The sequence below is a fragment of the Vespa crabro genome, chromosome 23, assembly GCF_910589235.1.
Source record: "Vespa crabro chromosome 23, iyVesCrab1.2, whole genome shotgun sequence".
Taxonomy (NCBI): domain Eukaryota; kingdom Metazoa; phylum Arthropoda; class Insecta; order Hymenoptera; family Vespidae; genus Vespa; species Vespa crabro.
The window spans coordinates 293,664-319,491 of NC_060977.1; the positions used below are offsets into that span (position 1 = coordinate 293,664).

The 25,828-nt window shown below is 26.9% G+C and overlaps 1 protein-coding gene across 1 annotated transcript; it reads right to left on the minus strand.

The window, feature by feature from the left end:
- Nucleotides 1-24,569: 24,569 nt before the first annotated feature.
- On the minus strand, nucleotides 24,570-25,202 carry LOC124432140. The gene has a single exon (XM_046980764.1). The coding sequence runs from the start codon at nucleotides 25,200-25,202 to the stop codon at nucleotides 24,570-24,572; it is 633 nt and encodes a 210-aa protein (XP_046836720.1).
- Nucleotides 25,203-25,828: the final 626 nt, after the last annotated feature.

The window sequence follows — 25,828 nt, forward strand, 5'->3', positions numbered from 1 at the left end:
TTTAGTCGCCTCTTACGACAAGTAAGGAATACTGTGGACGTTAACTACCTCCCCCTACCCACAGTGGGTAACGATAATAACAATATTAATTACCATAATGATAATAATAAGAGTAATAATAATTATAATAATTATAACGATAAAAACGATAATAATAAGTATATCAATAACAACGAAAATAACAATAATAACGATTCTAGCGATAATAACATTAATTACCATATTAACTTAATCAATGATAATAGCGACATAAATAATTTTAATGATAATAACAATAATAATAAGAGCAACGATTGCAACGATAATACTCATATTAACGACAATAATAACGATAATCGCGGTAATAATAATAATCAATATAACAAAGATATTAACGAAAATATTAATAACAATAATAGCAAAATTAACGATAATAACGATTATAAAAATAATACCTATAATAACCATAACAACCATTATAACGATAATAACGATAATAACTTTAATATCGATAATAATAATAGTAATAATATTAATAATAATAATAATAATAAGGATATTAACGATTATAACGATAATGACGATAATTATGATAATATCGATAATTACGACAATAATGGTATTAAGAATAATAACGATAATATCAAGAAGAAAGTTGATGATGATAGTAACGATAATAATAACGATAATAATTATAATAATAATTATAATAATAATATTAATAAAAATAATAATAATATCGATAATAACTTTAATATAAATAATAGCAGTAGTAACGATAATAACTATAATAACGATTATAACTTCGGTGCCAAGTCCTGATACATCCTTGCCCTACCACCGCATTGGTTCAAAAGTCATTCCCATTATTTTCCCCTACTAGTTGAAATAATTCCAAGTCCGGCAGCCCAATTGACTCGAGAAGTCCTCGCATAACTTCATGCTTCTATACGGAATATTTACCATTCAGACAGCCACGTTGGGTTATAAAGAACTCCCATAACTTTCCATCTACTAGTCGGTATAAGTCTAGGTTCGACAATAGCATTCATTCACAAGTCACTTGCATTACTCTCATTTGAGTAGTTGGATATATCTATGTCTGGCAGTGTCATTGGCTCAAGAGGGACTTGCACAACAGTCCCTCGACTATGCGGAATATTACCAAGTCCGATAGTCGCATTGGTTCGAGAAGTCCTATCATAATATTCACTCGACTAATCGTAAAATTTCCAAGCCCGGCAATCGATTAGGTTCACAAACAACTCTCATAAATTTCCATCGACTAGTTGGAATATTTCCAAGTTCGACATTCTCATTATTCCTAGAATCACTTGCATATCTTTTCCTCGATTAGTCGTAATATTTCCAAGTACGAATGCTGCATTGGTTCTAAAGCGACTCGCATTACTCTCCCTCGTCTAGTCGGAATGCTTCCAAGTTTGACAGCCACATTTTTTCGAGAGAAACTCGCATAAATTTTTCGACTAGTCGGAATACATCCAAGTCCGATCGACACAATTGTTCTAGATTCACACGCATGACTTTCACCAACTCGTCGGACTTCCAAGTCCAACAGTCACATTGGTTCGAGGGGCAATCGCATAACATTTTCTCGATCTGTCGGAATGTAACTAAGTTCGACAGTCTCATTGATTCGAGGTGCACTCTCATAACTTTCCCTGGACTAGTAAGAAATTTTCTTATTTCTACAGTAGTATTCGTTCAAGAGATGTTCGCTTAACTTTCCGCCGACTAGCCGCAATGATGCAAAATATGAAGAACGTGTGGTGGGCGTCGTCGATGTTTGAGTCACCATAGTAGCATTTGCCGTCTGCAACCTTCCTTATTTTTGCATGGTACGAGCAGAACAGACCATGCCCTGTCAAAAATTTGGTGAGGTAGAATTCGACCTTCCCCGCCCCATAGTTTAACCAGCTGTACAGCCGACTGACGAGTCCGGCAGTCCATCTACCCCTGGGCCCCCGTTCCCATCTGCATTGCCAGGTTACAATGCTGGTAGAACTGACGAGCCATGATGCCTCCTTCTTACACAAAGCGGATCTTTGCTGGTGGATGAATTGTCTCTTCTGGGCAAGTAGATCGATCGGGTTTACCACCACGACCACTAGCACTGCGGACTCAGAGACCGTATAGTAGGAGTACGCGATTCGGTGAGTGCCCCTCCTCTGTACCGCGGCTATACACTTGCGATAATTTTCTTTTCGCTGCGCCTCCGCCCATACTTCTGCGCCGTACAGCATCACTGCTTCGGCGGCACGCATCACTATTCGCCTAATGCACGGCCGGGGGCCGTTGACATTGGCCATGTGTGTGCCCCGCGTGGCTATAACTTTTGCCGCCTTGTCGGCCGCCCTTATTATATGCTCTCCGTAATTCAGTTTGCAATTGAGCATTACTCCAAGGTACCTTACAGACGACTTAGCCTGGATCGTCGCGTCTCCTACGGAGTAGCTGCGCAAGATGTTGATGCGCTTCTTCGTTATTAGCACGATCTTTGTTTTCTGTGCTGCTAAGGATCGCCCGTGCTCTTCCATCCAGGAGATGACTCGGCGCATGACCTAGTTGAGCAGCAGCTGTGCCACCTCCGTGTCTCTTGTAGTTACGACAACTGCAATTTCGTCTGTGTACCCAACCAAGAAAGCGCCTTCAGGGACTGCCATACGTAGGATACCGTCGTAGAAAATTTTCCAAATATCCGGTCATAGTATGGAGCCCTGAGCTGCCCCCGATATCAACTCCATGCTTTTGGACCATCGCCATTATTGTACACAAGGACGCGCTCGTTCAGATAATCCTTGTGTATTCGGAGTCGGTACCCCGGAACTCTAAAATTCTGTTCGAGCGAATCCATTGCCAAGTCCCACCTAACGGAGTTGAAGGCATTTCTCACGTCAAAGGTGGCCAGCAAACACAAAGGGCGGAAATGGTGATTACCGCGCTACGTCATTTTTGCAGCCGTGACAACGTCCTGAACTGCGAGGATGGTAGAAAGGCCGGATCGAAATCCACACTGGCGGGCAGCAAGATCGCCGCTGCCCTCACGGCTTCGTGCAGCCTTGGACTAAGCAGCTTCTCCAGGAGCTTGCCAGCCGTATCGAGCATACAGACAGGCCTGTATGGCCGCTTGATACTCTGCAGCCAGGGGAGCAGCATCGACATCGCGTCTCTTCGCTCGTTGTGCTAAACGGCGATGCTTTAAGCACTTCTTACGAAGATCTGCGATCTCGTTCGTCCACCAGTATGCAGGACGCCTCTTCCGTTTCGTGCACTTCTTTGGCACCGCTATCGCGTATGCCTTTTGGATGAGCTGCATAGTTGCTGCAGTAATCATCCTGGCTTGTGCTTTTGGTGTTAGAATCACGGAAGCAATTTGAAGGGATCGCCAATCTTCTTCTATGACCGAAAACAACCTCTCTCGATACATTCTTGCAATGTTCCACCGGAGGGGTTTTTCTGTACTTGTCACGGCTGGGCTCCTGTCGCGAACATCTAACCGGATGTACTGATGGCCGCTCCCGGTATAATCCTCAATTAGCCGCCAGCCTCCGACTCTTGCCACAAGTTGTTCGTTGGCTAGATTGACGTCCGGGATCGTATCTCTGTAGCCAGGCTTACGGAAGGTTGGTGTCGAGCCTGTGTTGATTACTGAGAGTTGTAGTCTCGACGCCAACTCCATGATTCGTCGTCCTCTGGAGCCCGACCTGAACTCCACCCATTCGAGAACTTTGGTATTGAGGTCTCCAGCCAAAGTAAGATCCCCTTGCATTTCCGGCAGCGCCTCTTCCAAATCGTCCAGTTTGGTCTGGAGGTCCTCCATCCGGTCGTTCGGGGTGAGATATACACTGACATAAGTCGTCGAGTTGTGTTTCACAAATACGTATCCGCATCCGGATCCTTGATCCGACAAATGTATTTGTCGGGGATCTAGGATCCAGATTTCCACGGAGCCATTTTCGTTTGCGCACCATCCTAATACTGCTCTGTCCTGGAACTGTTCGCTGATTAAAACGATATCATCTTGTTTCTAAGAGCAGTGCTGGATTAGAAGGTTGTGCGCTTTCCTGCTCCTATTGAGATTAACCTGAAGTACTCTCATCCTGTTATCCTCTTGTTGGCTGTTACATGGGCCTTCAGGGAAGCTTTGCAGGATTTTGATCACGCCCGGTGCTTCTTAAGTTCATCAACGCTATTGGAGCACAAGAAGCAAGTAGGCTCGCTGATCATGCAGTCTTTGATCTTGTGCCCCGTACCGCCGCAGGAACAGCAACACTTACTGCGAACAGGGCCCTTGCACGAGGTGCTATAATGACCATAGTCAAGACAGCGGTAGCATCGCCTCACTTCTGCTCTTCGCTTGACCCTGCAGCTGACGGAGCCGACCAGCTCTCAGCCAACCTTTAAAAGCTACGGAGCTGCTTCCTCTTCTAGTCTGACGAAGGCCAGGCGTTGTTGTCTTGGGTTGGGGTTCGTCGATTTAACTTCTAGTTTCCCCGCGTAGTCTGGCAGGGTCCTCTTTAGGGCCTCCTCAAATTCCACCACCGATGTGCAGCAATCGCAATCCCGTATATCCAGCGTAGATCTAGGGATATATTCCGTGATGCTGCTCGGTTCTCCTTTTCATTCTTCAGGGTGTATGCGAATGAGGCCTTGATATGCGCAGTGGTCTTCTTATGTTCGAGGAGAAACCCTACAGTTCTGGTCTGCCGGACCGATCTAACGTCTACCCATGTGCCGCTGGTCTTGAAGGGCCGATAGATGGGTCCGACTACGTCTGCGTAAAATTTTCCTTGCACAGAATTCAGGAGATTCGGGTCCGGCCTTGCTCTCTCTCTCGGCCTGTCCTCCGATTTGCTCGGCTTCTTTTTCTCCTGCTATGGGTGTTTCGTCGCATTCATCGCTGGATTCTCCTTATCTTTTCTCTTCTGTTCGACCACCGTCCACTTGGTGGCTTCGGTCGTCGTCGTCTCTTGCCTCGGTCTTCTGAGGCTTTCTTCCGGCAACTGCGACGGAATAGTGGCTATTCTCTTAATTGCGCCGACATCAGTTATGGAATTTGCCCGAGGTTTCTGAGAAAGTCGGGTGAGGTTCCTCGCTTCATTATTGGCCTTTTTTCGAGAATTATAAATGCATTCGAAACTGTCTATAATGTGCTCCAGTTCTGGGAGCCCTTGCTTAATCGCGTTGTTAACGTTTGGCCGCCTAGTAATAGCCGCATTTATTTTGGCAAGGAGAACTTTCGCTTGCGCGAGTTTCTCACTCTCTCCATCTTGTGGTGTCCTCTTCGCAGTCTGGATAGGTGACGTCAGGCCGGAGAACCGCGAGCGATCAACGGTCCAGGCAACCAATTGCCTCTCCTCCAAGTGACTTTCCTCATATCTTTACCTTCCTGGCGCTATAGACACATAGCATGATATGTAGCCTACCTATGGTGCTCATCCTGGTGTACTATCCAGAACTGGGGACACATTGCCTTCCCAAAGCTCCTAGCAGTTGCATGATGACTACAACTGGTGGCCTGCCCTAACAATAACTGTAACCGTTGTGGCTTGGGAATCACTCCTACACCAGCCATTACCATTAACTGTACTATCCATCATAAGAAATATAAGTATTTGGAAGCAACCTCCCCAAAGGAAAGGAAAGGAACGGAAGGGGAAGTTTGAGAGTGAGAGAAAGAATAGAGAAAGATTTTAAAGAAGAACAAAGGTAGGAATAGCCGTACAAGAAAATTCAATCGCGAATCACATAGTCCCTCTTAGACGCCTCCTACGATAAGCAAGGATAACTGTGGTAGCATTCTACTTCCCCACACACACAGGGGGTACTAATAACGATAATAACGATAATACCAATAATAATAATTACGACAATAACAATAATACCAGTAATAATAATAATAACGGTAATAACGATATTAACGATAATAACGATAATAATAATAATAATAATATCGATAATAACGATAATAATAATAATGATAATAACGATAAAAACGATAATAACGAATAATTAATAATAATGGTAACGATAATAACGATAATAACGATAATAGCGAAAATAATAGAAGTAATAATAAAACTGATAATTATAATAACGATAATAATAATAATAATAATAATAATAATAATAATAATAATAATAATAATAATAATAATAATAATAATATTAACGATATTAACTATAGTAACAATAATAATATTTATAATAACGATAATAACGATAATAATTATAGTAACGATAATAGAAATCATAATACAATAGATAAAGACAATAATAACGATATTAACAATAATAATAATAATAATAATAATAACAATAATATCGATTTTGAAGATATAATAATAACAAAAATAATGATATGCACGATAATAATATTAACAATAAAAACGATAAATACGGAAATATTGATATTAGTGATAAAAATTACAATATTAATAATAATAATAACGATAATAACGTAAATAACTATAATAATAATAACACTAATAACGATAATGGCGATAATATAGATAATAATAATAAAATTAATAACGATATATACTTTAACAACGATATTAATAATAAGAATAATAACGATGTTCACGATAATAATAGTATAACAATAATTACAATAATAAAGATCATAATAATAAGGATATTGACAATAAAAATAATCATAATAATTAGGATAATAACAATAATAATAATAATAATGATAACAATAATAACGATACTAACGATAGTAACGATAATAATATAAACAATAATAAGGATAAAAACGATAATAAAGGTAATAACGATAATCACTATAATAATTATAATAATAATAACAATAATAACGATGATAACGATAATAATAGTAGTAATAATATCACTAATAACTATAAAAACCATAATAACGATAATAATGATAACAATAATGACGATAACAACGTTAATATAGATTGCAATAATAACAAAAATAACGATAAGAACAATGTTAATAATATTAGTAATAACAAAAGTAACCATAATTACAATACTAACGATAATAATAATAAAGATAATAATGATATTAACGATAGAAGAGATAATAATTATAACAATAAAAGGGATATTAATGATAATAACGATAATCGCGATAATAATAAGAACGATATTAACGATAATAACAATAATAATAATAATAATAATAATAATAATAATAATAATAAAAATAATAACGATATTAACGATAATTACCATTATCATAATAAAAATAATAAAAAAGATAATATCGGTATTAGCGATAATAACGATAATCATAATAATAATAATATCGATAGAAAAAATTATGACGATAATATCGATAATAATAATAATAACAATAACAATAATAACGATAATAACGATAATAACGATGATAGCGTTAATAATAATAACGATATTAACGTCAATATCGATAATAATAATAATAATATTAACGATAATATCGATAATAATAATATTAACAATAACAATAATAACGTTGAGAACGATAATAATAATAACGATAGTAACGTTTAGAATAATAATAATAACGATGATAACGAAAATTACGATACTAACGATAATAATAATAAGGAAAATAACGATAATAACGAAAAAATAATAATAATAATAACGTTAATAACGATAATAACGATAATAACGGTAATAATAATAATAACGATAATAAAGATAATAACGAAATAATAATAATAGTAATAATAATATTAATAATAATAATAATAATAACGATAATAACGAAAATAATGGTAATAATTATAACGATAATGAGGATAATAATAATAATAATAAGGAAAATAACGATAATCACGATTATAATAATAACAATAGTTAAAATCGAGACAATAGTGAATAAGGATAATAATAGTAATAATAATAATAACAATAGCAACGAAGATAACGAAAATATAGATAATAACGATAATAACATTGATAACGATATTAACGATAATAATTATAATAATAATAACTATAGTAACGTTAATAACGTTAATAACGATAATAATAATAGCAATAATAACAATAACAACTATAATACGGGTAATAACGATAATAATAGTAGTAATAATAATAATATTGAGAATAATAACTATAATAACAATAAAATCGACAATAATAGTAACAATAATAACAGTAATATATATAATAACGATAAAAACAATTTAAACTATTATAATAATAATGATGATAATTCTAATATTGATAATAGTAATAAAAATAATAATGTTAATTAGGTTAATTACTAAAATAATATTAGCAATAGTAACGATAAAACCGATAATAATGATAATAATTATATAAAGATAATTACAATATTAACGATAACAAACGATAATAATAATAATATCGATAATAACGATAATAATAATAAAGGTAATGACGGTATTAATAATAATAATAACGATAATAACGATAATACCGATAATAACGATAATAACGATAAATATAATAAAGATAATAACGTTAATAACGATAATAATAAAGAGTATAATAACAATAATAATGATATTTACTATAATAACTGTAGTAATAAACGTTATAATGACAATACTAGCAATAATAAAGATAATACCAAAAATAACGATAATAATAATAATAATAAGATCAGTAGTAAAGATTATAATGATAATAACGATAATAATGATTATAATGATAATGGCGATAATAATGATAATAATAATAACATTAATAACGAAAATAACAATAATTATAATTACAGTAATATCGATAATGACGATAATAAAGATAATAACGATAAAAATTATAATGTTTATGACAATAATATCGATAATATTATTAACAATAATAACGATAATAACGATAATAATAATTATAATAATAAAATTAATAACGAACATAAGGATAATACGATAATAATTAAAGCAATAATAACGATAATAACGACAATAATAGGAATAATAATAACAAAAATAACGACAAAACAATAATAAGAATAAAAATAATAACGATAATAATGATAATAATAATAATAATATTCACAACATTAACGATAATTACGACAATAATGATTATAATAATAACGAAAATAACGATAATGGTAATAAAAATAATAACCAGAATAACGGTAATAACGATAATAATAATAATAATGATGATTATAATAATATTATTACTGACAATAAATACGAAAATGACGATTATAATAATAACAATTATAACAATGATAACGATAATAACGATAATAATAATAAGAATAATAACGATAGCAATGACAATAACAATAATAACGACAATAGTAGCAATAATAACAACCATAACAATAATAACGATAATAACGAAAATAACGGTAATAACGATAACAACTACAATAATAATTATAATAGAAACGATAATAACGAAAATAACGATGTTAATAGTAGTAATAATGACACTAATATCCATAATAACGATAATAACGAAAATAACGATAATAAAAGTAGTAATAATTACACTAATAACTATAATAATCATACTAACGATAATAAATAAAAAATATTAAAGTTAATATCGATAATATTGATTATAATAATAACAATAATAAAGATAACAACTATATTAATAATATCAAAGATATCCATAATAACGGTAATTACGATAATAATTATAATAGCGATAAACATTACAATAACGTTAACAGTAATGACGATAATATCGTTAGCAATAATAACAATAATAACGATAATAACAATAAATAGGATGATAATAATAAGAATAATAACGATAACATCAACAATATCGATAGAAAAGATAACAATATTTATAATAACGAAAATAACGATATTAATAATAACAATAATAACAATAATAACAATATTAACGATAATAACGATAATAATGACAACAATTATAACAAAAATAACAATATTAACGATAGTAACGAAAATAATAACAATAACTGCCATAATAACGATAATAATAATAATTATAATTTCGATAATATCGATATTAACTATATTAACGAGAATATTAACAATAATAACGATAATAAAGATAATAATGATAATAACTAGAATAATTATACTAATAACAACGATAATAACGATAATAACAATAATGACGATAATAACGATAATAGTAGTAGTAATTATAACACTAATAACTATAATAACGGTAATAATGATAATAACGATAAATTCAAAAATAATAGCAGTAATAATAAAACCGATAACTATAATAACCTTAATAACGTTAATAATGTTAATATCGATTATAATAATAACTATAATAATGATAATAACGATATTAATAGTAATAATAACAACAATAATAATGTTATTTACGATAAGAACAATAATAATAATAAAAATATTAATAATAATAACAACAATAATAACTATAATTACGACAATAACGGTAATAGTAAAAATAGTATTAACGATAATAACTATATTAACGATAGTAACAGTAATTATAGTTACAATAATAACGATAATTAAGATTATAATAATAACAATTACAACTATAATAACGACAATAACGATAGTAAGTTTAATAATGTTTATAATAACGATAATAACAATAATAGTACTAACATTAATAACTATAATTACCATAATAATAATAATAATTACGATAATAACGATATTAACAATAATGACGATAATAATAAAAACAATTGTAACGATGATAAAGATAATAATGATATTAACGATAATAATTATAATAACAACAACAAAATAACGATAATACCAATAATAATAAAACCATTAATAACGATATTGACGATTGTAAAAACAATTATATTAACAATAATAAAGATAATTGAGATAATAATGATATTAGTGTTAAAAATAACAATTTTAATAACAATAATAACGATAATAACGATAGTAGTGATAATAATATAAACAATAATATCGATAATAATTATTAGAAAAATAACAAAGTAACGATAATAACGATAATAACGATAATAACAATAATAACAAATATAATAATAATAACATTAATAACGATAATAACGATAATAACGAAAATAATAATAAAGATAATGACGATTATAATATTAATAGTAATAACGATAATAACGATAATAAAGATAATAATAGTAACAATACTAACGATAATAGTGATAGTAATGATAACAACTATAATAATATAAAAATAATAAAAATAATAAAGAAAATTTCGATAATAACGATAATAATGTAATAATTATATCAATAATAACGATAATAACGGTAGTAAGGGTAATAATAATAACAATTATAACGAAAATATCGATAATAATAATTATAACGTAAATAATATTAATGATAATAAAAATAAAAACAATAATAATAATAAAATTAATAACGACAATGTCGATACTATCGATCATAACGATAATAACGTTAATAAATATAATAATAATAATAATAATAATAATAATTATAATTTCGATAATAATGATAATATTGAGAATAATAATAATTATAATATTGATAATAATTATAATATCGATTATAATAAGAAAAATAATAACGATAATAACGATAAAACAGAAAATAAGGTTAATAATAATAATAATAAGAACAATAATAAAGATAATAACGATAATAACGATAATAAGATAAGAATAATAACGATAATAACGATAATAATAATAATAATAATTAAGAACATAGGGATACTAACGAAAATAATTATAACAATAATAACAATAATAACGACATTAATAAGAATAATATTATCAATAATAACGATAATAATAATTATAACGATAATTAAAATATCATTAATATCGATAATAACGATAATATCGTAATAAATATAGATAATAATATAGAGATAATAATATAACAGTAATAACGATAATAACGATTATAACGATAATAATAGTAAAAATTAAAACAATAATTACTATAATAACAATGATAATAATTACAATAATAAAGATAATGACTATAATAGCTATAATAATATTAAAGATATTTGCGATTATAACGTTAACAACGATAATGATAATAATACTAATAATAAAGCTATTAACGATAATAACGATAATAACGTAAATAATGACGATAAATCGATAATAACAATAATAACGTTAAAACTAGTAATAACTATAACAACGATAATGAGGATAACAATAATAACAATAATAACAGTAATAACGATAATACCTATATTGACAATAAGTATATTAATAACAATAACGATAAAAAAGGTAATAATAATAACAATAATAAAGATAATAACGATAATAAAAATAACGGTAAAAATGAAAATAGTAAAAATATTAATAACGATAAAAACGATAATAACGATATTAATAATGATATTAACGATAACAACGACAATAACGATAATAATAATAATTATAATAATAATAATAGTAATAATAACGATAATAACGATAATAAATAAAATAATAGTAGTAATAATAACACAAATAACCATAATAAAGATAATCACGATAATAACGATTATTCTAGTAATAATGATAAGAATAATAACAGTAATAACAATAATAACGATAATAACGATAATAATAGTAATAATAAAAACAATCATAACAACATTAACAATAATAACGATATTAACGATAATAATAATAACGTTAATAACAATCATATCGATAATAATAATAACAATTTTAGGATAATATCGATAATTGTAATAATAATAAGAATTATAACGGTAATAACGAAAATAACCATAATAATAATAATAATAACGTTAAAAACGATGTTAACGACAACTATAAGAAAAGTAATAACTACAATAACGATAATAATGATAATCACAACTATTACGATAATAAACATAACAATAAAATCAAATTTAACAATAACAACGATAATAATAATAACAATAATAAAGATAACAACGATAATATCGATAATAATGATTATAATATTTCTAATAACGATAATAACTATAATAAGGCTAGTAACTATAATAAGGGTTGTAACTATAAAAACAAATATATTAATATCGATGAAAACATTAATAAAACTAATAACTATAATAATATTATGAACAGTAACGATTATAACGATAATAATAATAAAATTAATAACGTTAATTACGATAATTAAAAAACAATAATATTAATAATAACGATAATTACGATAATAACGACAATAAATGCAGCAATAATAACACTACTAACGATAATATCGATAATAATAATAATAATAATAATAATAATAACAATAATAACGATAATAACGGTAATAACAATAATAATAATACCGATAATAACGATAATAACTGTAATAATATTAACATTAATAGCGATAATAACGATAATGACGATAATAATAATATTAGTAATAACAATAATAACAATAATAAAAATAATAACAATAATAACAATATTAACGATAATTACGATAATAACGAAAATAATAATATTAATAATATTAACGATCATAACGATAATTGTAACAATAATAATAATTATTAATAACGATTATAGCGATAGTGATAATAATAATAGTAACAATATTAACGATAATAACGATAATAACAATGATAATAATAACGATAATAATTATAATAATAAAAACAATTATAAGGATAATAACAATAATAATTATAACAATAAAAACGATAATAATGATAATAACGACAATAATATTAACGATAATTGTTACATCCCGTGACAAGCGACGTATATAAATAATTATAAAAAAAAGGGAATAAAATGTAAACTATAGTATAAATGAAAGATTGTATGTAATGAAAATGTATATCGCTCATTCGTAGGCTAAATATTCAAAATATCGATAATTATACCACTCGCAATATTAGCTAAGTTACCTTATCAACACCTGTTACTACTAGCACCTTATTATTAATAATACATAAAAACACTTTAAACAAAAATAATAATTAGCTAACAAATCGGGACCTTTGTTAACAAAATATACACATATACATGCAACCCTGTAATAAAATAAACAATTACCCTATTGAATTAATGTTCAACAACCTTGGGAAACTACTGCGAGAAATTTCTTTAAATAAATGTAATAAATAATTGTGAGACATACTTATCTATTTTGGCGAGACAACATCCGGTGATGTGGATTTTAACATCCTGCGTTCCAAGTATTAAGAGCAACGATATCAAAATTATTTTCGGAACCAAACCTGCTAATAACAACATTCCAGGGACTAAGAGCTCCGAGAATTACATCCGGTGATAAGCACCGAGCGAACGCAATACTTGAAAGAAGTAATAAAGGAACGCTCGCAGTGTTCTGCCCCACCACTACCGCACTAAGGCGGAAGCGCGGGCGACGCGCCCCACCACCACCGCACTTAAGCGGCACGCGCGAGCGGAGCACATGCACAGTGACGTCAACCGGACTCGCCCTAGGAGGTGCAAAGAGAGTCGTTAGTCATCGTTCGCAGCCTTACTCAACAAGTCGCAAGCTCCTAGACTTGAGCCTTAAGCAGTCATTATCCAACTTAGAATTTTACGCTACAGTTTAATTTTGTCAATTATATAAGTTAGAACCCTTCAATTGAAATTAAAATTAAATTTTATAATAATAAAATAACCGCACTCGCGTGCGGAACATCATCTAAAAGTGTAATTATTAAGTGTACTTTAGTGAAACATTTAATACTTCATTAAAATTGTTATTGTTAACCAGTGCGTGATTTCTTTATATCCAAACATTCATCCATCTTTATTGCTCGGTGAGGACGAACCGCACGAGTATCCTCCTATAAAATTGTCATTTCGGTGAGGACGCTCCGCACGGACGACACTTTTCTCTTTCTCTCCTACCTCCAATCAAACACCTCTTCCAAATACTTGCCCTCCTAATCCCGAAGGTACGTCGCGGTGGTAGAAAATAACAACTGCGTCGTCTGTTAAAGGAACTTTACCACGAAACCGATATTTATAACGATACATTGGGTATGGAATTAATTGAAAAAGAAAAAGAAAAATTTCCCTCATACTGCCCGATTCCCCTGCAGCTATTTAGAAGGTGGGTGACCCCACTAGACCTTACGATTTTGGATCCTAGGACCCCCAATTATCTGGAAATAAGGCTCCACCATTAGCTTGGATTGTCTTCCCAAGAGGTAAGTGAGCATTTGAAATATCGATTCGACACTCTGTTCGGTGCTAATCCCGAGCCAATTGAACTGCCAAGGCAGGTAAGGGCGGAAAAGGGCACAAATCACCCGCAAGGTGCGGAATAGCATACTTACTTTGGAGTTAGCTCTTTTAAACTACATAGCTTGTGAGACGTAACAATAATAATAATAATAATAATAATAATAATAACGATAATGGCTATAATAACGATAATAATAATAATAATAATATCGATAGTAACAATAATAACGATAATGATGATAATAATACTAATGATAATAACGATTGTAACGATAATAACGATAAGGACGATAATAATAATAAAATTATTAATGATAATTACGTAAATAATTAAATAATAATAGCAATGATAACGATAATAACAATAAAATAAGTAATAATATTAATAAAAATTATAAGGTTAATATAGATAATAACGATGATAATAATGATGATAATGAAGATAATAATAATAATAATAATAAGAATTTTAACAATAATTACGATAATATCTATCATAATAATAACAATAATAACGATAACAGCAATAATAATGATTACGATAATAACGCTAATAACGATAATAAAGATAATAATAAAAAATTATTAATTTTAATTACAATAATAACGATAATAATGATAATAATAATAACAATATATAACGATAATATCAATAATAGTAATAAAAATAATAACAATAATATCGATAAAAACCAAAATAAAGATAATAACGATAATAACGGTAATAACAATAATAATAATATAAATAATAATGATAATGACGATATTGAAGATTCTAACGATAATAATAATTACAATAATAACGATAATAACGATTTTAATGACAAGAACGATAATAATATTAACAATAATTACAATATTATCGATAATATCGATAAAAAAGGTTTTAAAGATAATCATAATTACAATAATAACGATAATATAGATAATAATTCTAACAATATTTACGATATAATGGATATTTATAGTAATAATTATGACAATTATAAAGATCATAACAATAATAGCGATAATCATAACTACGATAATAACGATAATAATAATAATAAAAATATCGATAGTAACAATAATATTAGAACTGATGATTGTAATAGGTATCATAATAACGATTATAAAAATAATTATAATAAAAACGATAATAATAATAAAATTAATAAGGATAATTACGTTAATAACTAATATAATAATAGCAATGATAACGATAAAACCGATAATATTAGTTATAATAATAATAATAAAAATAACGATAATAACGATAATATCGATAATAATAATAATAATAGTAATAACAATTTTAACGATAATAACGACAATAACGATAATAATTCTAATTATAATGACGATAATAATAATAACAATATTAACGATAATATCGATAATAAAAATAATAATAAAGCTATCAATAATAACGATAATAACGATAATAAAGATAATAACGATAATAATAATAACCATGGTAATATAAATAATAACCATACTAACGATTATGACGCTAATAATAATAATAATAACGATAATAACGATAATTACGATAATAACGATAATTACGTTAATAGCGATAATAACGATAATAATAATATTGACAATAACGTTAATAACGATAATAACGACAAAAATATTAGTAATAATAACAATAATAATAATAATAAAGATAATAACGATAATATTATCAACGTTAAAAACGACAATATTAATATTAGAAATAACGATAAATTTGATAATAACGCTAATAATATTGATAATAATAAAGAAAATATCGATATTGACGTTAATACGGAAAATAACGATAATAACAATAATATCGATAATAATAATAACAATAATAACGAGAATAATAACAAAATTAATAATTATAATTACGTTAAAAACTGAAATAATAATTGCAATAATATAGATAAAACCGATAATAATGATAATAAAGTTAATAACAATTTTAACGATAATAACGATAATAATAATAAGAATATTAACGATAATAATAAAATGAATATTAACGATATTAATGATAATAATTTTAATATCTATAATAATTATCATAATAATACTAAAAATAACGATAATAGCGAAATTGAAATTAACAATAATAACAATAATAAAGATAATCATAATAAAAATATTTACATTAATAAGGATAATAAAGATATTAAAGATAATAAAGGTAATAACGATAATAATATTAATAAGATTAATAACATTAATTACGATATTAACGATAATACCGATAATAACGGTAATAACAATAATATCAATAATAGTAATAAAAATAATGACAATAATAACGATAATAAAGAATATAATGATAGGAGCAATAATAATCTTAACAATAATAGCAATAATAGCGATAATAACGAAATTAATGATAATAACGATAATAATGAAAATAATAATAACAATATTCACAATTATAACTATGATAACGATAATAACGATAATAACACTAGTAATAATAACAATAATAACAATAATAACAATAATAACGATAAACACGATTTTAACGATAATAATAAAAACGATAATAACGATAATAGTGATAATAATAATAATAATATTTGCGATAATATCGATAATAATAATAATAGTAATAACAATAATAACGATAATAACGATAATCACAATAGCGATAATAACGATAATAATAATAGCGATAATAACGATATTAACGATAATAACGAAAAAAAAATAATAATAACGATAATAACGATAATAACGAAAAAATAATAAAATAATAACAACAATAAAGATAATAAATATAATTATGATAATAATAATAATAATAATAATAATATTAATAACAACGATGATAACGATAATAAGAATAATAATAATAAACATAACAACGATATTAACTTTAATGACGATAATAACAGTAACGATAATTAAGATGATAATGATAACGATAATTACGATAATAATAATAATCAAGTTAAAGATAATAACGATAATAACGACTATAACAATAATAGTAATAATAACGATAATAGTGAAAATATCGTTAATATCGTTAATAAAAATAATGTTAACAACTATGTTAACAATAATATTGTTTATAATAATAAAAATAATAACGATAATGTCTATAACAATTATAATGTCAATAACCATAATATCGATAATAATATAAAATTAACGATAATGACGATAAACTAAGAATAATAATAACAATAATAATGATAAAAAAGAAAATAATGATATTAATATTGACGATAATAACGACAATAGTAATAATAATAATAACGGTAATAACTATAATAATAATAATAATAATAATAATAATAATAGTATCAATAATTTATGTAATAGCAATATTAATAGTGTTAATGTTAACGGTAATAGCAATAATAAATATAATAACGATTATAACAGTAACAATATTAATGATAATATGGATAATAGTATTAATTATAATAATGATAATATCGATGTTAACGATAATAATAATAACAATAACAAATAATAATAACAATAATAACGATAATAAGGATAATAATGAAAATATCGATAATAAGGATAATAACGATAGTAATAGTAGCAATAATAAGAATAATATCAATGATAGTGATAATATCGATATTAACGATAATATCGATAATAATTATAATAATAATAAGAATAATATTAGAACCGATAAAACGATAATATTGATAATAATAATAACAATATTAACGATATTAATAATAATTATGAAAACGATAATAAAGATATAAAATACAATAATAATAATAAGAAGAATAAGAATAATAATAATAACGATAATAATAATAGCAATAATAACAATGATAAAAATAATAACGATAATAACGTTGATAACAATAATAATAATAACCTTAATAACGATAATAATAATAATAATGATAATAACAATAATAACGATAATAATGTTAATTACGATAATAAAGATAATATACAAAATAATAAAGATAATAACCATAATAACGATAATAACGGTAACATTAATAAAGATAATAATAATAACAATAATATCGTCAATATCGTTAATATATATTATGATAATAACAATAATATCTATAACATTGATAATGATAATATATTAGCGAAAATAATAATAATAATAACTTTAACAACGATAATATCGATATTAATAATAATAATCATTATAATAATAATAACGATAATAATGATAAAATCGATAATAATCTGAACAATGATAACTGTGACAGCGATAATTACGATAAAAACGAAAATAATAATAGCAAGAAAGATTATAGAGGTTATAGCGATAAAGACGTTAATCATAATAATACTTATATCGATAGTAACAATAATAACGATAAAGACGATAAAAATAACCATAATAATATTGATCATATCGATAATAACGATAATAACGATAATAATTATAACGATATTGGCGATAATAACGATAATAATAATAACAATAATAACGATAATAACGATATCAACGTTAATAACGATAATTAAAATAATAATAATGTCGAAAATAACAATAATAACGATATTAACGATAATAACGGGATTAACAATATCAATAATAACGATAATAATGATAATGACGATAATAAAGAAAATAACGATAATAATAATAATAATAAGAACGATAATAACGATAACAACGCTAAAAACGATAATTAAAATAATAATAATGTCGATAATAACTATAATAACGATATTAACGATAATAACGATATTAATAATAGTTATTATAATAATAATTACAAAAATAACGGTTCTAACGATAATAATGATAATAATAATAAAAATAATAACAAAAATAACAATAATTATAATTACAATAATATCGATAATGACGATAATAACGATAATATCGTAATAAAGATTATAATATAGAGATAATAATATAACAGTAATAACGATAATAACGATTATAAGGGTTATAATATTAAAAATTATAACAATAATAACGATAATAATAATAAAAATTTTACAATTATAACGATAATGATTGTAATAACGGCAATAATTATACTAATAATAATATTAATAACGATAATAACAATAATAGTAATAGCAATAATAAAGATAATAAAGAAAATATCGGTAATAATAATTACAATAATTAAGACAGTAGTAATAATAAAAATAACGATAATAACGATATTAACAATAATAATATTAATAATAAATTTAATAACGATAACAATAATAATAATAATAACAATATTAACGATAATTACAATAATAATAAGGACAATAATTATAACAATAATAACGATATAACAAAATTATAAAGACAATAACGATATTAACGGACATAACGATAAGAATAATAATAACGATTATAATGATAATAACGATAATAACGATTATAACGATAATAGTAATAATAATAATAATAATAATGATAATAATAATAATACAGATAATAACGATGATAACGATAATAATACTGGTGAAAGTAACAATTATAAAAAAGATAATAATGATATTAACGATACAAACGATAATAGAGATAATAGCGATAATAATATTAATAATAATAACAATAATATCGATAATAACAATAATGATAAGTACAACAATAACGATATTTAAGATAATAACGATAATAATAATACCAACAATAATGACAGCAACGATAAAAACGATAAGAAAAATAAATTCAATAATAATAATAATTACAATTAATATAATAACGAAAATATCAGTAATAATCAGAACAATAATATCGTTAATAACGTTAAGATCGATAATAATAATGATAACGAAAATAAGGTAAATAACGATGACAACAATAATAAAAATAACACTAATAAAGATAGTAGCGATAACAATAACGATAATAAAGACAATAAAAATAATAATAATAATAACGATAATAAGGATAATAACAATACTAATAATAATAATAATACCAATAATAATAAAGATAATAACGATAATAACGCTAATAAAAGTAGTAATAATAACAATAATAACGATAATATCGACAACAATAATAACAATATTAACGATTATAACGATAATAATAAAAATATTAATAATAATAAAGATATTATAGATAATAATAATAATAGTAAAACGATAATAACAACTTTAGTAATTGTAATAATATACGATAATAACGATAATAACGATAATAATAATAATAATAATAATAATGAAGTCAGTAACGATATTAACGAAATTAACGATAATAACAATAATACCGATAATAATAATACGATAATATCGATTACAGTAATAATAATAATATCGATAGTAACAAAAATAACGATAATGAAGATAATAAAAGTAATAATAACAAAGATAACAATGATATCAACGATAAAAAAGATTATAATTATTATAACAATAATAATAACAATAATAACGATAGTAACGATAATGAGTAAAACAATAATAACGATAATAACCATAATATCGATAATAATAATAATATTAACGAGACTAACGATATTAATAATAATAATAATAATAACAAACGGAACAATAATAAAGATTATAACGATAATAATAATAAAGATAATGGCGGTAATAATAATAACAACAATAAAGATAATAACAATAATAACGATAATAGTAATCATTATAATATCGGTAGTAACAATAATAATTATAATGACGATAATAACGATAATATCTATAATAACGTTAATAATAATAACAATAATAGCGAAAAAACAATAATAATGATAATAACAATAATAATTATTATAGTGAAAGCATAATTAACGATATTAACGACAATAACGATAATAATAATAATAATAGCAATATATAATAATAATAACGATGTTAACGATAATAACGATAATAATAATAACAATAATAACGATATTAACGACACTAATTATAACAATAACAACGATAATTACGATAATAATGGTAATAGTAATAATAACAATAAAGATAATGACTGTGTTAACGATAATAACCAAAATAATAATGACAATATTAACGATAATAACGATAATACTGATAATAATAAATACAATAATATCTATAACAACGACATATAGCAATAATAATAATAATAATAATAATAATATCGATAATAAGGATTGTAACGATAAGAACGATAATAACGTTAATTATAATAACAATAAAATCCATAATATTGATAGTAACGATACTAACGGTTATAATAATAGAAATGATAAAAATAATAAAGATAATAAAGATAATAACGATAATAATAGTAATAATAACAAGATTAATAACGTTAATAACGATAATTATATTAACAATAACAACGATAATAACGATAATAATAATAATAATAATAACAAAGATAATAACGATTATAAAAAATAATACTATTAATAGCAATAGTAACGATAGAAACGTTATTAACGATAAAAATTTTATTAAAAATAAAGTTAAAATCTGCAATAATAATAATAATAATAATAATAAAAATAAAAACAATAATAACAATTATAGCAATAATAAAAGTAGTAATAATAACAATAATAACAATAAAAACGATAATATCAATAATAACGATAACAATATTAACGATACTAACAATAATATCGATAAAAATTATAACAATATTAATAATAATATCGTTAATACTTATAATAATAATAACACTAATTACGATAATAAAGGTAATATCGACAATAATAGTAACGATAATAAAGACAATAGTTAAAATAATAATTATGATATTATCGGCAATAACAATATAAGGATATTAATAATAACGAAAATATCGATTAGGGTAATAATAATAATATCGGAAGAAACAATAATAACGGTAATAACGATAATAGCAATGATAATAATTACGATAATATCGATAATAACAATAGTAGTAAGAAAAATAATGATAACAACGATAAAAAGATAACAGTAATATTAATAAAACGAAAATAGGGATAATAACGATAACAAGTATAATAATAATACTAGTAATAAAGATAATAACGATTACAGTTATATAAATAAAATCGATAGTAAAAATAATATCGATAATGAAGATAATAATAATAATATTAATAATAAAGATAGTAACCATATTAACGATAAAAGAGATAATTATGGTAATAACAATAATAATAATAATAATAACAATAATAACAATAATAACCATAATAACATTAATAAAGAGAACAATAATAACGATAATAACTTACTAACAATAATAATAATAACAATATTAACGATAACACCGAAGATAATAATAATAATAATAATAATAATAATAATAATAATAATAATAATAATAAAAATGAGGTTAATAACGAAAACAACGAAAATAATATTATCAATAGTATCTATAATAACAATAATAACGAAAATAATGTTAATAATTATAATAATAACAACGATAATAACGTCATTCACGATAATAACGATAATAATAATAGTAACTATAATAATGATAATTACGATAATAACGATAATAGCAATAATTATATTAACGATTATAACGTTAATAACGATAATAAAAAAATAATAATAGCGATAATTGAGATATTATCGATAATAACTATAATAATAATAACAATAATAACCATAATAACGATTATAATGATATTAACGATAATAATAGATGTTATATTAACAATATTTACAATAATGACGACAATAACGATAATAACCATAATAATAATATTAAGAACAATAATAACAATAATAACGATAAAACGGTATTAGCAATAATAATATTAACGATAGTAACGATAATATCGATAATAATAATAATAATAATAATAACAATAATAACGATAATAACGATATTAACGATAATAATAATAACGATAATAACGATAATAATAATAACAATAATATCGATAGTAACCATAATAACGATAATGACGATAATCATATTAATAATAATAAGGTTTATAACGATAATTACGATAATTGTAATGACAATAAAAACGATAGAAACAATAATGAGGATAATGACGGTAATAATAATAATAATAATAACAATAATAACGATAATAACAATAATAATAAGAACAATATTAACGATAATAACGATAATAACGATAATATTAATAACATTAGTAACGATAATAGCGATAATAACGATACTTATAATAATAATAATAATGAAAATAAGGATAATAACTATGTCAACGATAATAATATTAACAATAATAATGATAATAACGATAATACCGATAATAATAATAATAATAATAATAAAGATAATAGTAAGGATAATGACGAATATAATATTAATTATAATAACGATATGAACGATCATAACGATAATAACGATAATAATAATAACGATAATTTTCTTTTGGTCTGAGGATGCACTGACCCAGGGACCCTAGAGGATCTCGTTACCATTTGATTCCCCCGTAGAATTTCCTAGAGTGTCGGTCTCACCGTTGGAATAGGCATTACCGACTAAACTCATATTCATCCTATTGGCATAGTGAAACCACCCGGCACCGTAATGTGACATTTATTCATGATGGCGTCACTTCATCATATCCCATTAATTAGAACTCCCACAATTTGACTCTACGTGGCAGCATCTTGGTGCAACTTTGGTGGCACGTCTATGGGCCGCCCATATCCTTCTACTTTTTACGTAAGATTGCCCTCACGTAGCAGTCATCCCTGTTCCACTAGTTCTGCCCTCGCAGCACTTTCTCGACAATGTTTTCCGGCGAGATGTCTCCGAGCTCCTGCTCCAAGGCAAATCGTTCGGTGCTCCACCGTGCACATATGAAAACGTGTGATGGGCGTCGTCGATGATTGAGTCGCTGTAGGGACATTTTCTGTCTGCAACCTTCCTCATTTTTGCGAGGTAGGAGTAGAACAGACCATGCCCTGTCAGAAATTGGGTGAGGAAGAAGTCGACCACCCCCGCCTCCTTGTTTAGCCAGGTGTCCAGCCGATTGACGAGTCGGGCCGTCCATCTGCCCCTAGGCTCCCGGTCACATCTGCTCTGCCAGGTCTCGATGCTGGTAGACCTGGCGAGCCATGATATCTCCTCCTTACCCAAAGCGTACCTTTGCTGGTGGACGAATTGTCTCTCCTGGGCTAGTAGATCGATCAGGATTATTCCCGCGACCACTAGAACCGCGGGCTTTGTGACCGTGCGGTAGAAGCAAGCGATTCGGAGAGAGCCCCTCCTCTGTACCGCGGCTATGCGCTTGCTATAATTCTCTTTTCGCAACGCCTCCGCCCATACTTCTGCGCCGTACAGTATCACTGCTTCGACGGAACACATCAGTATTCACCTAATGCAGCGCCGGGGGCCGTTGACATTGGCCATAAATGTGCCCAGCGTGGTTACAAATTTTGCTGCTTTGTCAGCCGCCCTTATTATATGCTCTCCGCAATTCAGTTTGCAATCGAGAGTTATTCCAATGTACCTGACAGACGGCTTTGCCTGGACCGTCGCGTCTCCTACGGTGAAGTTGCGGAAGGTGATGATCCGCGTCTTCGATAGTAGCACGATTTCTGTTATCTGGGCTGCTAAGGATAGCCCGTGTTCTTCTATCCTGGAGATGACTCTACGCATGACCTAGTTGAGCTGCAGCTGTGCCCCCTGCATGTCTCTTACAGTTATGACAACTGCAATGTCGTCTGCGTACCCAACCAAGAAAGCGCCTTCAAGTACTGCCATACGTAGGATACCGTCGTAGAAAATATTCCACATATACAGTCTTAGTATGTAGTCCTGAGCTGCCCCCGATGTCAACTCCAGGCTTTTTGGATCATCGCCTGTATTGTATTCTAGGAAGCGCTTGTTCAGGTAATCCCCGAGTATTCGGAGTAGGTTCCCCGGAACTCTGAAATTACGTTCGAGCGCTTCCATTGCCAAGTCCCACCTGACGGAGTTGAAGGCATATC